Source organism: Hippoglossus stenolepis, chromosome 12, assembly GCF_022539355.2.
Source record: "Hippoglossus stenolepis isolate QCI-W04-F060 chromosome 12, HSTE1.2, whole genome shotgun sequence".
Classification (NCBI taxonomy): Eukaryota; Metazoa; Chordata; class Actinopteri; order Pleuronectiformes; family Pleuronectidae; genus Hippoglossus; species Hippoglossus stenolepis.
The window spans coordinates 8394213-8409629 of NC_061494.1; the positions used below are offsets into that span (position 1 = coordinate 8394213).

At 42.9% G+C, this 15417-nt stretch overlaps 2 protein-coding genes across 9 annotated transcripts in view; one reads left to right on the forward strand and one right to left on the reverse strand.

The window, feature by feature from the left end:
- Nucleotides 1–310: 310 nt before the first annotated feature.
- Nucleotides 311–12018, reverse strand: ggps1 (geranylgeranyl diphosphate synthase 1). Of its 4 annotated transcripts, none has more exons than XM_035172046.2 (5): nucleotides 11459–12018; nucleotides 11232–11348; nucleotides 9753–9850; nucleotides 8588–8658; nucleotides 311–1916 (listed from the first exon to the last, which is right to left on the reverse strand). In XM_035172046.2, the coding sequence occupies exons 3-5, from the start codon at nucleotides 9823–9825 to the stop codon at nucleotides 1113–1115; spliced, it is 948 nt and encodes a 315-aa protein (XP_035027937.1). In that variant the 5' UTR covers nucleotides 9826–9850; nucleotides 11232–11348; nucleotides 11459–12018; the 3' UTR covers nucleotides 311–1112. The 4 variants fall into 4 exon arrangements, with proteins under 4 accessions (XP_035027937.1, XP_035027938.1, XP_035027936.1 ...); XM_035172047.2 differs by having other exon boundaries at nucleotides 11228–11348; XM_035172045.1 differs by lacking the exon at nucleotides 11232–11348 and having other exon boundaries at nucleotides 9753–9845.
- Nucleotides 12019–12197: 179 nt separating this feature from the next.
- Nucleotides 12198–15417, forward strand: part of arid4b (AT-rich interaction domain 4B) — a 42750-nt gene continuing 39530 nt past the window's right edge. For 2 of the 5 annotated variants that reach the window (XM_035172040.2, XM_035172041.2), the window contains exons 1-2: nucleotides 12199–12383; nucleotides 14584–14632. In XM_035172040.2, coding sequence (XP_035027931.1) covers nucleotides 14627–14632 — 6 coding nt within the window. In that variant the 5' untranslated portion in view covers nucleotides 12199–12383; nucleotides 14584–14626. Of the gene's footprint in view, nucleotides 12384–14583; nucleotides 14633–15417 lie in introns of all 5 variants that reach the window. The other 3 variants (XM_035172039.2, XM_035172042.2, XM_047342364.1) reach the window with 2 other exon arrangements.

Below are 15417 nucleotides of genomic sequence, written 5' to 3' on the forward strand. Positions count from 1 at the left end.
ATCAAGACCAGCGCAGGGAGGAGCCCTTAACTTCAGGAGAAGACATTTGGACGGCCTCGGGATGCTCCAGGGTTAGCACCTTCTCCATTCCCAGGAAGTAGGAAAAGGTACTGACACAAATTCCAACTTCTTGATTTTCAGTTACACCCATGTGCTCAGCAGATGGCGCTGCTCATCACTAGAGGAGAGTTGCTCCACTTCCCTGTCACGTTAAAAAAACATGTTCAGTTCAAAGCAGTGACGACCAAACGTGCTGGGATTCCTCAGACAGATGTAGAACTTAGTTTTAGAAGTCAGACGAGCCTGCAGGTTATTCTTAAATGTTGGTTTTATTCAAGAGATGCAAAGAACAACAGCACAAAGTCCCCATTCCAAACATTGGAGATGTGAAGAGCTGCGCTGAATCTGAACAATAGACCAAAGCATCAACACAGTATTCATAAACAGCTGAGCCAAAACAACTTGAGTGCTACTTTGAATATAATACCAACATGTTACATCACAAGTAGACGATCGACTTGCAGGTCTTTTCCACAGGATTGGCACTCTGGCGGCTTCACGATTAACCGTAAATCACACATCATACGCTCGACACATCCATCCATCCAATCTTATCTTAAATAACACACCCAGCATTCACTCTGCGCTACATACACTTCACACTTTTAATTTGGTGGCAAAACACAAAATACATATATATGCACTGTCTCATCAGAAGCTCATATCAAGGCTCTCAAGCATTTTTCATTTTCATGAGAAGCAAGCTTAAGTCTGTAGGAAGTTCTTTTGTATTTTGATTGCATTGACGGCGCAGATACACATGAATATAAAAATTGGTGATGAGTACTCTGTTAAGCAACACTTGGAGGATGCTGTCTAGCACAGAAGATAAAGGCAACATTTGGGGCTGCTTCTGAATGCAGTCAAGCAGTCTACTAGAATTCATGTGTTCAACTTTTATGATTGTGACTCGTCAAATTGTATCATTAATATGTGTGTTGTGCTTTCTTAGGAATGTGTATGTCTGCATCAGTTGTGTCAGTGAAGCTCGTGTGTTAGTGGAGTGTGCAGGGTCAGTATGTGGGTAATGCAGCAGTGACAGCTGGATGAGGTCAGTGGTTTTGGCTGGAGTGCGGCTCAGGACTGGACTCTGCCGTTGCTTCAGCCTTGTGATGCATTTTGCTGAGGTGTGTGACCAGGCTCTCCAGTTGAGGGTTCCCCCCACACTGCTCGATGAGACGGTACGTCTCCACCTCCAGGTCCCGCAGAGTCTGACGGGTGTAGGCAAACGAGCCGATCTTCTCCATGTAGTCCACACAGTACCTTTTGATGTCCATGTTCTCTGTGCGCTGCCTCAGGATGTTCTGCACCTGGGTGCTCTCTGGACGCGACCATATGGCATGAATGGTGGGGAAAGAGAACTTGCCCTCGGTGAGGTCCTCGCAGAAGCTTTTGTTCTCGCTGTACTCGCGGGAGCTCAGGTTGGCGTAGTCATCGCGGATCTGGAAGAAGAGACCAAGCGTGTTCAGGAGCGGTTTCAGGTCTTGTTTCCAATCTGAGAAGAGCTGCATCAGGCCCACAGCCAAACCAAAGAGCCCCCCAGTTTTCTGCAGCACCATTTTGCGGTACTCCTGCTCGGTGGGACAAGTGTAGGTGTCCCTCCAGTGGATGTCCAGGCCCTGGCCGCGGTGCAGCTCTAGTAGTTGCCGGGTAAACATTTGGACGGCCTCGGGATGCTCCAGGGTTAGCACCTTCTCCAATCCCAGGAAGTAGACGTAGTTGGCTGAGTTGATGACGGAGGGAATACCGTAGATGCTGTGGGCCACGGGGAAGCCGCGCCGCAGCTTGGAGCTGTCCTCTATGTCATCTATGAGCAGGCTGGCGTTGTGCAGCATCTCCGTCACCTCGATGATCACCTGGAAATCATACAAAAAAAAAAAAACATGAATGAAAATATATAAGCATTTCAGGTGCTATTGTTAAAGGAAGAATGTTAATCTATTTTCTCTTGAACTAGCAACAGAGACAGTAACAGGTTCTTGGGAGCTTTGTGTAAATTATGCATTACAACTTGTAAACAGCAGAGGGTGCCATGTCTTCACTGTTCCACTGAGTCTTAACTAGTTGTTGACGAATGGAAGCAGGCAGTAAGTCAGAGAGAATAAAGAGTTCAGCAGAGACAAACCGCAGGCCTGTCAAAATCACATTCAGAGGAAGGTTTTGCTTTAAAACTCGGATGTGCCGGAAAGAAAGAGAAGCAGAGACAGAGAGAGTAAGCGAGAGCTACTGGCTTGATGAGTTTAGAGGAAATGTCACATGACCAAGCTGTTAGAGCTGACCCTGCTGAAAAGAGAATGACGAGGCCTGAGGACTTAACCTCGGAGCCGTAACGACCAGAGTTTTGACAAACTCCAACAGCTTTAATACACTGCGACCCTGGAACAACCATAACACACATGCACTGATGTGGTGAGTCAAGGGTATTGTAGAAAAACACACACCGCGTAGATACTTGAGATGCCAGCTGAACTCGTGTCAGGAGTCATTTATCAGTGTAGCACACAGCCATCCACTGTGAAACATCCTCTGTCTGAAAACCAAAGATGGCTTTGTCTCAGGTCGGCATTTGACACTAAGCAGCCAGGGTGTCAATCAGGTGTCTGTTGTCCTGAGCTGGCAGCGCAGCCTGCTGGAGTGCTCTGCTGATTTAAAACACAAGTGGTGTGGCCTGGTAATGAAAGCTGTTTGTACGGGGCTGGGGGAGCACAAAGAGACGCTCAGTGGATCGGGCAGATGGTCAAGACTGGGCCAGCTGAGCAGTTTATCCGCCAAACGCAACCTTTCCCTCGGCAGGGTCCCCGACACTTGCTCACCCTGCAACCTCAGTGAGCCACTCACAAGAGAGGAGTGAGGGGGTGGTTGGTAGAGCTACAATGAATGCACACATGAACGAGGGAGGAATATTATTACATAGAAGACAAAAACACAATTGAGGATTCAAAGGTTCACTGCAAACAGACGGTGGCCTATGTGGATTATAAGTCAATAAACAATTTCAAATGGTGGAAAAAAAATGTGATGTGATATGGAATTACTAGAGGTTTTAGGCTACAACTGCATGATTTCATAGGGGATATTCACTCTTAAATCATATGAACTAGGCCATCTTCGTTTACTCTGACCTAGTGTTACCTCTATTTAGATACCAAGTCTTAATTTTTTCCAGTACGTTTGGTTTTAGAACAGTTCTTCCTTAAAATGAAATATCTAAACATGACTACACATAGTTTGTTGACTTCTGTACTTACATTATCCAAATGTTTCCAACAAAAATTCACAACTTTTGGACGTTTCATTTTGGTCGCCTTTTAATTGCGTCATTTCCACTTTGCCTGTCTCTGCTATAATTTCTGGGTTAAACGATGTATGGCAAAGGAAAAACACACTGCTAGCCAGTTGGCTGTTTCTTCCTTACACATTTTGTATTGCACACTTGTAATGGATCACAATTATTCATTGTTTGCTGCATAACGTGAATAAAACTCATACGGGATATTCACTCTAAATTTTATTTCTCTAACCTAGTGTCGTCCATACTGATGCTTAAACCTCTGCAGAAAGCTGATAAGTGTTATCTTTATACCAAGATTATTCATAGAGGCCCTGAAGTTGCAGAGATATACTACTAATATATACTAGCAGGGGCCTGGGAAAAGACCAGATCTTAAGAGGTTCAAGAAAAAAATGAAGGTGGCAAAAGTTTGACCAAAAATAAATCTGGACCCCAGAGAAGTTAAGGAGCCGTCACTGCTCCGAGAGGTCATCGGTCTCACCAGAGGTTATTGATGCAGGAGCTCACTGTTTGCCAAGGCTACGATCAGTTATCCATTAAGAATGCAGTGAATCCTTCGCAACAAACTGGTCCAGTATATTGAAGGGGAAATAACAGACAAGTCACCCATGTACATATATAAACCTCCTTTATTTAGAATAACTACAGAAGGTGCTGAGTACAGTAGTTAACCACCCAAAGTATGTCAGAGAGCAGGACTTACAGGGTCATTTAACACAGTTATCCTGTGTGTTCACACTCACTGGACTGTGTCAATCAAGAATCATGGTGTCATTCATCTAGAACAATGGTTTGTGTTTACATGTAACAGAACAAGGCAAATGTCAACTAGTTTCTGTAAAATTCTCCATAAGCCACAGTTGTATCTTTGAGTTTCTTTTTTTTTGTTTTAATCATGGATTGTTTTTGACATTGTATGGTAGAGATTAAATATGTAACTTGGGCCACGAGGGGTTTCTCAATCAAAACAACAAAAAGACCTAGTTTGATGATGAAGTGAAGCACTGTGGGATCATGGGAGTTGTTGTCTTCACCAGCATTGTAGATGAAAATCTACCTGATGGGACTCAGTTTAAGTTTTATTCACATTATGCAGCAAACGGTAATGAATAATCATGATCCATTACAAACAGTGGAAGAAACGATAAGAAATTTATTGTTGGATAATGTAAGTAAACAAAATATATATATATATATATATATATATCTATCTATCTATCTATCTGTCATGGTAGGTTTTAAACATTTTAATGAGGGATTGTAACATATTACATGGACAGTGGAGCCCTGATTAACTGACAGTACAGGGTGATCCTGCAGGGTTTTGTAGATGAGGTGGACCAGCTCACTAGAGATAAACAAACCTTCACTGTCATCGTAAAAAATGAATACACTTCAATACCACAACAGAGGAGCTACTTTGAATTGTGAAGCTCATATTTAATGAGTGTGGCTGTTGTTTATTCATCGACTAAACTGATCACAAGATGAGAAGTGTCAGTATATACTGTATCAGGCTGACTACCATTTCCTGAAGACAAAAAAAGACCTGCTATGCAAATTTATCACAAAAGGTACTGTCTAGCCTGATCAGGCCTTACTGCACAACAATTTGTTACATAATACAATCCCAACTTCTTATCTGGTCTGTGCAATGATAATCCTCTGCCATATTTCAGGCTGTAAAAAAATATGACCTGTCTGAGAGGGACAACTTAATTATAACAAGAAGCTCTGAGCCCGAGGCAGAAGACATTCCCACGAATGACACATGCTGTCAAAGTGAAAGACGGGAGGCAGCATATAAAAGCTAACCTTTTCTACACTGTCAGAGAGAACAAGAGGAAGCCAGTCAGCTAAAAGGTTGCAAGGCAACTGATGTGTAAGGAGGGAATTTCCTACTACACAGCACACAAGCACATATGGGGTTTGAAAGAAGAAGAAAAAACGCACTGCGAAATGAATGAGGCCGTGTGCCACTGTCGCTGCCTCCATCTATCTGAAGGCACGGTTGTTTCCATGGCGGCCACTTCTTTGCAGCAGTGTGCTAATGATGATGAGAGGAGTGCTCTCAGTCTGCATGATGGGTTCAGCAGGAGTTTACAGAGCTGTTATACAGAGATAGAGGGTTTGAGACAGAGGGGGCAACGTGGGGAGATAGTTCTTTGATGTGTGAGGTAGATTAAACCTCAAGTACCTGCTGTACAATAACATGGAAATTCTGTCTGAAGGGGAATTATCAGGAGAACAAAAAGAAGATCTGGACACAATCTGTGAATCAAAAACTGATCCGTCAAACTCCAAGTTAACATATGTAGCCTCCAGGAGCACATGAGCTCCTGCATTGAAAATGTCAGCACAGCTGTGTGGAATGTGATAATTTAAAAAAATCCCACTTTGAATGTTGAATTGCTCTTCTTTAAATTTGCAAACTGAATTCATTAGTTTGGAAGACACGTAGCCCACTGTAATATTAAAGTGTGAGATGGATATTGTAGCGGTGGGAGGGTTGAAGTGACAGGTGTGATCTATAATATTCAATAATTCATCTGCAGAGACGGACAACTTTATTACTCTTTTACATGCAAGCACTAGTTTACTTTTTCTTTTTTATTGAGGACTGAAAACAAGTAATCATGGGGGGGCGGTGCACCATGTTACTAGGTACATACAGGCAACACAGATTTGTCTCCATATCTTCGTTACTAGATGAGGGACTATTTTGCCACGATAATGCGAATGCTATGAGTATAAGGTCAATGGTCTGATCTAACAAGGGGGGCAGTAGTGAGTGTCCTGCTCAATAACACCAATAAATCCCTGAATAGTTCATTTGAAATCATTTATGAGTGAGGAGAAGCAGGAACGCCATCAGCCGGAATAATTCATGGTTCACTGATTTTTATGAGTGTGTGTAATTTGGTGCAGCTTGATTGAATTTAGGGGAATGTTGGGCATTGGCAGAGATATGCGCTCTACTGGGTGCCAGTCTAGTTTAAAACTGTCAGTTACACACTTCTCACAGGAGATCGTACCGGCTCACCATAGATACAAAGAGCATCATTCTCACTATTGCAAATCAGTGTACCATCAAACTAAACTAAACTTTAAAGCCGCTATTTCAGGGTAAAAAAAATTGCAGTGCAGCTTTAAGGATTTCTATAAAGACAGACATCTGACTTCCAAATTACAAATTTTAAAGGATTAATATCATATGGTTATACTTTAAAGCCTTCGGAATAAACTCGATTTCTCAGCAACTCACATGTAGTAAGTTAAAAAAGATTAGTGAATAATTTAATGACACCTCAACTCACTGGGACGTCTTGCTTTCACTCTCTCCAGAAACACAAAACCACTCTTTCTAATTAGAAACTCAGCAGATTCCTGCTCAAATAGATTTTTGTTCTTTCCAGACGATGCTGAGGAATAAGAGAAGGGAAAACTTCAGCCATTTGTCTGAGTAGTACTTGTAGGAGGGGCGAGTATCACATGACCAGCATGCGCACGCACGCACACACACAAGAGTCCACAACATGAGCAACAAGACAGGGAAACAGAAACTGAGGAGAGTGAAAGTTGATTTTCTCAGTAAAGCGTTTCTTTTTTTAAACATTTTCTGTGCCGGACACATTCTAATACAAAACAAGTCATTCTTTTAAGTATGGATACTATAAACATACAAAACCTTAACACACTACAGTCACTATCAGTCTATAAGCGAGTGTGGAACATCTTTAATGTTGTTTAACATCAAAATGCTATTAATCTGAACAGAAATGATACTGTTTTTGTGGGCAGGTTCATCCTCTTCGATGAATGGAAACTGTATTATGGTTCCATTGTATAATTTATTTGTTTGTATTGTGGCCAACTGTGACATTTACAGCTGGCACTGTTTTACTACCCTTTGTTTTACTTTCCTACATAATTTGGAGAAGAGCTCTTCATGGTATTATTAAATAAAGTTATTGTTAATGTGCCCCGACTGAGTGAATAGAAAACCCTGAGTCGTGAGTTGACACCTTTAAATGAAACAGCGGATTTAACAGCAATCTTGTCAGAGAAAGCCTTTTCAAAAATGATGAACAGAGAACAAACAGTGCAAGTGTTTTTAATGAACCCACAGCGGGCAAATTTCTGTGTGATTCTTTGAATCATAATACTACTAACGATTCATGATTTAAGAAGCAAAACTTGTTAATGGCTCTATTAGTGACTTTCTGGAGAATAACTGCAGTCATTTTGACATTTAATTAATTCTGAACCGGCATTTTTATGTAGATGGATCCTTATTCAAGATTAATTGGAGCTCTCATTGTTCTGAAGATAAGAAATGTTGAAGTCAGTTGCTACAGACACTTTCCTTAACTTTTCCTGCCAGCCTCCTAGTAAAATGTCTAGAAAAAGTTTGATTGGGCCCATGTGAGAATACAGGAGGGTGAAATATCTCAGGATGAAAAAGAGGTAGCATACATGTAGAAGATGCCTACGAAGATGTCGACTTGGAAAGACATCGAGATTCAAGATCTCTTGGTGATAAGAGGCGACTTCATTGTTTATGTGCTGTAAACAAAACACTGCTTTCCACAGTGGATTTTAAACATCTTGTCCTGCAACCTGTATGCTCTACCCAGGCGCCACCCCTTGCCTAAATAGTTCGGACATTTTCCTGTTGTTGTGAACACACCTGACCCGAACAATCTCCTGCTGCGGTCTTCATATGTGAAAGACAAACTCCAAAAAAATGCAAGAACCCAAACCAACTTAAATCACATCAAGCGATGTCCATTGTTCTGCAACTGGCTCAACAGCCTTTCACCACAGCAACACTTGATCGTTTTGATTTGTTCCAGAAAATCTATGATGTGGGCCTCGACTCAGAGGAAACAGCCTGTGCCTTTATGCAGTAAAACCTCACAATCATCTCTTAAAAACAGCTAATCTACTGACTACATGCAGTGAAAAACCACAACGAACTGATGTATCACCCAACTCTGCAACAGGAGCACCATCTACATTTGTTTAAACAGCATAAAGGCAAAGCTGCATTTTTTAACAAGATCAAACAAATATAGAATGTATTCCACTTGATCCTCAGCTGCATCAACACCCCAAGCTTCACATTTATATTCAGTTGAAAACACACTCTGGTTGCATTCAAATATTAATTGCTTCAGGATACAACAAAAAACCCTCTGAATGTTAAGAGACTTGAAATGGCCGCTTTCTCACCTGCAGTTTGTCGTCTGGAACATTGAGCCAGTGGTTGAATGCTTGGGCGAGTTTTGTCCTCACTTGCTTTCCTGAGGAGAGAGCAGAAAACAAAAGCTCAATTTTCTTAAATTTAGACATATGGACTGTAGTCAGCAAAGAGAAGTAAAAAGATAACCTGCAACTGCTTCCTGCACAAGGACTACTACAGCAAATCATAAGCTCATCCTATGATAAACAATGGGGTCTTATGACAGAGGTTTTGCTGATATTAGTACCTTCCCTTTAAGTCTTTACATCACTGATATTTGTTGAGGTCTATGTTGACACAGCTAGTGGGCTATAGCAACATATTCCTAAAGCATCAAACGTTCATGGCACTGATCCCACCCTCAATGTTAGTTCAGCAAGTAAAAAGCTTAACAGAGCAATTATCAGCCTCACACAGATTCATAACATTTGAATTCCACTTATCAAAAGAACTCTGTGTGGATTAACATGGAAGTATGACAAACTCCCACGTTTAAAGTTCCAGAAACTCATTTTGATCGAGTCAAATGATCGAATCATATGAGCCTAAATGACACAGTGACACTGCAACAGGAGAAAAACTATTTCAGCCGCTATTTCTTGTTCTATTTACAAACACATGAAATTGTGGTGTTAGATCAGTCACTTCTCCACAGACAAAAAGTGACAGAGCAGACCTGAAGAAACAAATAAAGGTGGTCTCCTAAACAGCAGCACATTAGCGGGTGGTTGAGACAACTTAGCCTCGACAATACTGAGATGTTAAACATGTTCATAGCTGTTTTTTTTTTTTTTTTACAATTTAAAATTGTTCAAACTCTTATTTTGTAAACATTTAGATAAAATTATGTTCAAATCATTGCCTACAGTTTCAACGCTGAAATTTAAGTATTACATCAGACAGATATAGTGCCTGCATTTCAATAGCGCAACATAAAACATCATGTACTTTGATTACAGACTGAACAGTTATAAAGGACTAATTTAATGCCTTTACGTTCAAGCTCATGCAATGTCTTCTGTGTGTACACTGCTTTATGCAAATACCAAATTTGCACTGTGACGGATCGAAGGCTCATCAGCAGCAAACATGTCTCTTGATGATCTTTCAGCTTTATCACTCTGACTCCCACTATAGTCACTGAAAAAGACTCACCTGGCAGTTGCAACAAGTACTTGTATGGCTCCAGCAGAATTCGCTCAGAGGTTGCTCCCGGGTCACAATCCATTGCTTTAAATGTACGAATATCTACACTGGAGGAAAAAGATAAATGAAGACTGTTGTTGAAGGATTAGGTGAGCCAGATGATGTCACCTGAGTCCTTAAATGGGGTAGATCTCTACTTAAAGATGTCCACTTGTGAATGATCACCTAAGATGGATATTTATACCAGGTCTGAAAAGGGTCAGACGAAAAACTAGTGGGAGCTAGTTTTACAAAACCACATTGACAGATAAGACGACCAGAGGTTTGTCGCTGTGCTACAGAGGGATGGGAACGTTACCTTGCATAGCATTTCAAATTAAATCCGATTCAATATAGGATATAGATATGTAGATAGAGCCAAAACAGAACAATTTTCAGAAAGGAGAGTATTAACATGACAAGAACTGTGTCAGACTAAAAACCAGTTCGGTGTATCTGACATCAAATATAAAACTTAAAATGCTGCTACACACTTAGCAGTACAATACACCACAACTGCATGGGTATACTTCTACCCATTTATTGTACTTTTTCCTTAGATGAGTTCAATGAGAGATGCAAGCCAATGTGCTGTAGGAAAAGCTTTACATTAAAAACTGCTCCAATTCATCTAAAACAGAATTATAGGTTTTGACAAATGTGATAAATTCTGTTCATGATGTAATGAACTGGGAGTCTGACATGTGCTGAGTCATGAATTCCCTCGTGTATGGAACATCATCACATGACTGGATTAAGTTGTGAATCACGCAAACTGATGAGGAGTGATGCAGCAATACAAAAAGAAAGGTCCGGCTGTCAGTAGCAGTACATCATTCCAACAAATATAAAACTAACTCATTCTTTACACAGGAAGGCAATTTATGTTAAATGTCATAAAAAGGCCCAAAATACATAATTTCTATCCAGTCACATCGAACTAAAAGTGTGAAACTGCTGTTTAACTAAAATAACAATTCTGTTCAAAAAGAACCATTCACTGCAGCTCTGCTTATCCTCACTAAACTATCAAATTAATTATCAGAGTATTGTGACATTTGCTGTAAGATAACATAATGTTGCATATGATTTCCACCAAGTTCAAATACAGTGCAACATTGTATTAGGGAAGACCTGCTCCATAGTTTATAATACCGAGTCATCACTGCTTTTGAACAGATGATATGCTAGCAGAGCAAAATGTTACTAGTTTAATATGGGCAAATGTAAATTGCAAATAACTAAAAGAAAATATAAGTCAATTATAATAGAAACAATTGCAAAAAACCAAATACTCCATTATAATTCCCCCACACTTAACATTGTATATAACACACAAACATTTTATCATCATTTATGATGATAAAATGTCCCATCAAGTCATGCAACTATCACTTTAAAATACCACAACCACAGTTCCAAGTTCAGTAATGTCTCTTTCTTACTTACATTCTGAAGTGTTGATACTTTTTATGTTGAATATTTTCAAAATAGGTAGTCTTTAGTTTGTTGCTGCTTATTGTCCTATAGTTTCCCCATCATGTTGACAATCCCTTAACATTAAAACTTAGAAGACACCACAAATGAATTTCAACTCATAACGAACCAAATCATACAGACATACAGAGCACAACTTGAAACTGTGACATCCGGCTAATTTCCTAGACACCACCCACCTTAGATGAGGTCTGTCTGCTGACAAGCCGGGTCCTGTGCTCCTGTTAGCCACCCTGCTACTCAGCTAGCACTAGCAGGCTAAAACATACGCGCCGGTAAACCACCGTTAAAGCATTTTTTTCTTTCCTTTACAAAATAAAAACTCTCCACTATATCGCTGGTCGACCGAGGCACTCGATATTACTGCCACATGCACACTTTCATAGTTTCCTTATGATATGCGTGTCACAGGCTAACTAACCGGATGCTGCGCTAAGCTACAGCCGCTCAGTGCACAGACACCTCTCAACTCAAGCTAGCTTAGATGGTGCGTGTATACGCTTCGGTTTGCTCACAGAGCAGGCGCAGGGTGGGTGGGGAATGTAACATGGGTGCCGCGGACACTGTGTTGCAGTTACTTATCCACAACACCCTGTAACTGTCCCCGCCTGTTCGGCAATAGGGAAAAACAACGCGTGTCTGCGTTGTCGGGACAGTCTGTGCACCAAATCGAACACATCTAGTGTTTAAAAGCCGGGGGTTGTAGTTTTTCATCGGTTTTTCTCTCTGTATTGTGACAACCAACCAGGAGATGACTTCACGCACTCCACTGAGGATATTTTTCTCCCTTATCGACCAATCATCTGGCGCCGGGGCGTCTCCCTTCACCGTGACACCCAATGGACGAGCGTGGATTCGGCAGAGGCGGGGTTTACGTGGCCGTCAATCGTGCTCTGGGGGCGGGCAGAGGATCACACAGAGCTAGGCTAGAGGAGCTACTCGAGACAAACAGCAGCGCTCTGCGAAAACCACTTTTACCATCCGCATCCAGCGAGTACTGGGCGCCGACGAGAAAACATCCCATATTCCGCACATAAATGTCCGCATGGATTACTGATACACTTTCGTCGAAGAGCAGAAGTCTTTCTCCACTTGACGGCGTAGGTGAGTGTTGCTTTTTGCTCGGTGCAAGCCATCGCTATTCGGAACATTTTCCACCAGCTCGCTTCCCCCTGCTGCTACCAAGCCAACCTTGACGTTAGCTAACTTGTTAACTAATGCTGCGATGGGATTTGAGGAAATGAATGACGGCTGTACCCGGAGGCAGCCGCCGGGAATACAGAGGCAACTTGCTCGATAACAAAGTTATGGTGTTAAAGCCAGCCCGGATTAAGATGGTGAGCGCAGGGAAAGGTTATGCTACTCCCGGGGGTTGACTAGTCGCGAGCCTCGCTGGACGAGCACCAGCGGGTGGGGGGGTGGGGGGTGTTGTGTTGTTCAGCGGAGGAATCCTCGGAGGGGCTGGTCGTCGCCTGTCTCAGCCGTCAAAAGTGATATTTCACGGACCCGCATAAGCCCGACGTCGCCGCGGGATGTGATTCGTCGAGTGAGCGGTGTGTAGTTTCACAGGTACATGGCATCGTCGGGGGTTTTTCTTTTGTGCCACCACCACCACCACCACACCACCAGTGTCGTTCGCCTCTCACGGTCGACTCGTCCCGGTGTGGGCTGGAGGAGGACGACGAGCAGCCTTGTGTCGAGGAACTCACCCGTTTGATCGGTCGTGGCATTGGATGCGAGGTGGACTATTTTCCCCTCTGCTCAGAGGAGACTATTCACTGTGTTGCGTGTGCGTGACCAGTATTTTTTTTTACAACATCACCGCGGCTGCAGGAATCACGAGGGGGGAAGCTTTAAATGGAGTCGGTGCTTTAGTTGACCGTGTGTTTTATGAGCACTGTGGGGGGAAAGATGGTCGAGGCTCGGGCTGTTATTGTCGGCGGTGGTCAGTCACTGTCCGGCGGATCGTCTGGGGCGGGTGACATTGTATCCTCCGCGGATCGCTCACCGACACAAACGAGGGCTGCGACCTTGGCTTCTCTTCCGATAATGAAATGTTGTGGGTATTAACGCCATGTCGCTGCGCCTCTTTTCCACGGCTCCCCCTGCACAAGCTTGACCTTGTTGCGAACCGCTCCGTCGACTCTTTGTCAGGAGCAGAGCTCACTCCACAATGAGCAGTCAGCGAAAAAAAGCCAGACCAGTCGATACGGGCAACATTTTGTGGAGAAAGAAAGTGACTTTTTCCTCTCTCTCTCTCTCTCTCTCTCTCTCTCTCTCTCTCTCTCTCTCTCGCTGGACGACTGGTTCCTCGCCACTCTGTCCAGCATTTAAATTTCACATTTCCCTGAAGGTCTGGGTTGCGTTTGTCTGCCCACAAGCTGCGTGTTGTTACCGTTGCTGTCGAGTGCACTCTCCGCAGAGAGCAGCGCACCGCGACGAGGCACAGACACGAAAGGAGGAAAAGGAGCAACCGCCTCGAAGCGTGTTTTTTTTAAAAAGGGGGCGAAAACAAGAGACCCCTGACAGAAATGGCCGTAGCGCGGGCAGGTGAATTGTTAGCACCGCTCCCGCAATCCCCAGTGTTTGTGCGCTGAAGTGTTGTAGCCGACTGTCAGCTACAGAAATGGCGTCATCCTCTGCTGTATAGTCAGTGCAGTGCAGACGAGCAGGCACAGCACGCTGCCCGACCCGAGCGCCCGTCTGGCTTTCACTTTGTCTATCACTCCTCCACGAACCGCCACATTATCTGTGCGTTTGTGTCACCCGAGAGAGGGAGGGGGGGGTCGTCTCTCTGGAAAGCGTATTGTTACTTCGCGTTTGCCCGCCCTTCGCAGCCACAAGCCCCGGGTTGACTGCCTGCCTCCCCGCCTGCCTGCCTGGCTGGCTGGCTGGCTGACTGACTGACTACAGTACACTGGGCATTACATAAACGGCTTTAAGGGCTCTGCGAATGAGAGTGATCAGCCTGCCGCGGCTTCACAGATATTGTTGGGGAATGTGGCTCGATAGCTCCAACACGCATGCCATTAGCCTACTGCATTAGTCAGGCTTATTAAAGCAAATGATCTGTCAACTTTTAGAATCAATTACAGCCTCGGTTCAGAGTGAATCCCCCATGAAGAGATTTCAATGTTCAGCCGATGAGTTGCGTTCATCTACCAAGCTTCTTCTTTTTATTTTTTCGCGTGGCATCCAGAAGAAGTGATGTCATCATAACATAACCCTGTGTTGTTGTAGCAGACTGAAGTTGGCACCGTATCTGTGTGATGCCTGTAACAGCTTCTCCATCCTCTGTTTGCAGCCCCACTTTCGTCACACTGGTCGACTAGAGGACTCATTGAAAGATGAAGGTATGGTTGTTCATTCATTTTTTCCCCATGCATGTAGTTTGATGCCACGGGAAACTCAATACCTCCATCGCTGCTGCTTCTCATTGTCATTTGACTTCTGTATAAACACCAGGCAATGATAACTTAATAATAACTTTACTTATAGAGCACAACAACAAAATTACGGTTAGAATACAGAAAGAAGTACATACATAATGGTAATAACAATAATAGAGATACAGAACAATAATAACATGGTACCTCAAATGATGAAAATGGAAATATACCCTTCAAATTAAAGTACATTTTTAGCCAAGTCTGTCTCAGACAGCCTTATTTCCTCAGACGATTCATGCCAGAGCCTTGGGGCCCCTATGGCAAATGCTCTTTCCCCCCCAAGTTTTCAGCCTTGATTCAGGAAGGGACAGCCGACCCTTGTCCAAAGATTGTAAGCTGCACAGAGGTAAATGGGGAATTAAAACATCAGAGATATAGCCTGGGGCCAGGCCATGACAAGCCTTAGAAGTAAACAACACATTTTTAAAATCACTCCTGAAACAAACTGGGAGCCAATGTACGATAACGATAAAACAGGTGTGATGTGATCGTATCTCTTCTGTACAGGCAAATCAAATACTGAACTGTTAAATCTAATATCAGTGGCTTTATATGCACACAGTCATCATCTCATGAATTAGTCGATAGTGTGAACTTGTACTAAATGTCGTTTTTGGTTTTGTGCAAACACGGCGAGGTGAGCGTCTTGGACAATGGCCAAAGTAATACATTTATTTGATAAGCATGGT

Bases quoted from the DNA above. Each gene is read 5' to 3' on its own strand.
- ggps1 (XM_035172045.1), bottom strand. From the start codon at position 9,825: ATGGATTGTGACCCGGGAGCAACCTCTGAGCGAATTCTGCTGGAGCCA. The intron at 8,659-9,752 runs GTGAGTCTTTTT...CTCTCTCCTCAG, and splicing joins GTACTTGTTGCAACTGCCAG to GAAAGCAAGTGAGGACAAAA. The intron at 1,917-8,587 runs GTGAGAAAGCGG...TATGATTTCCAG, and splicing joins TTCCAGACGACAAACTGCAG to GTGATCATCGAGGTGACGGA.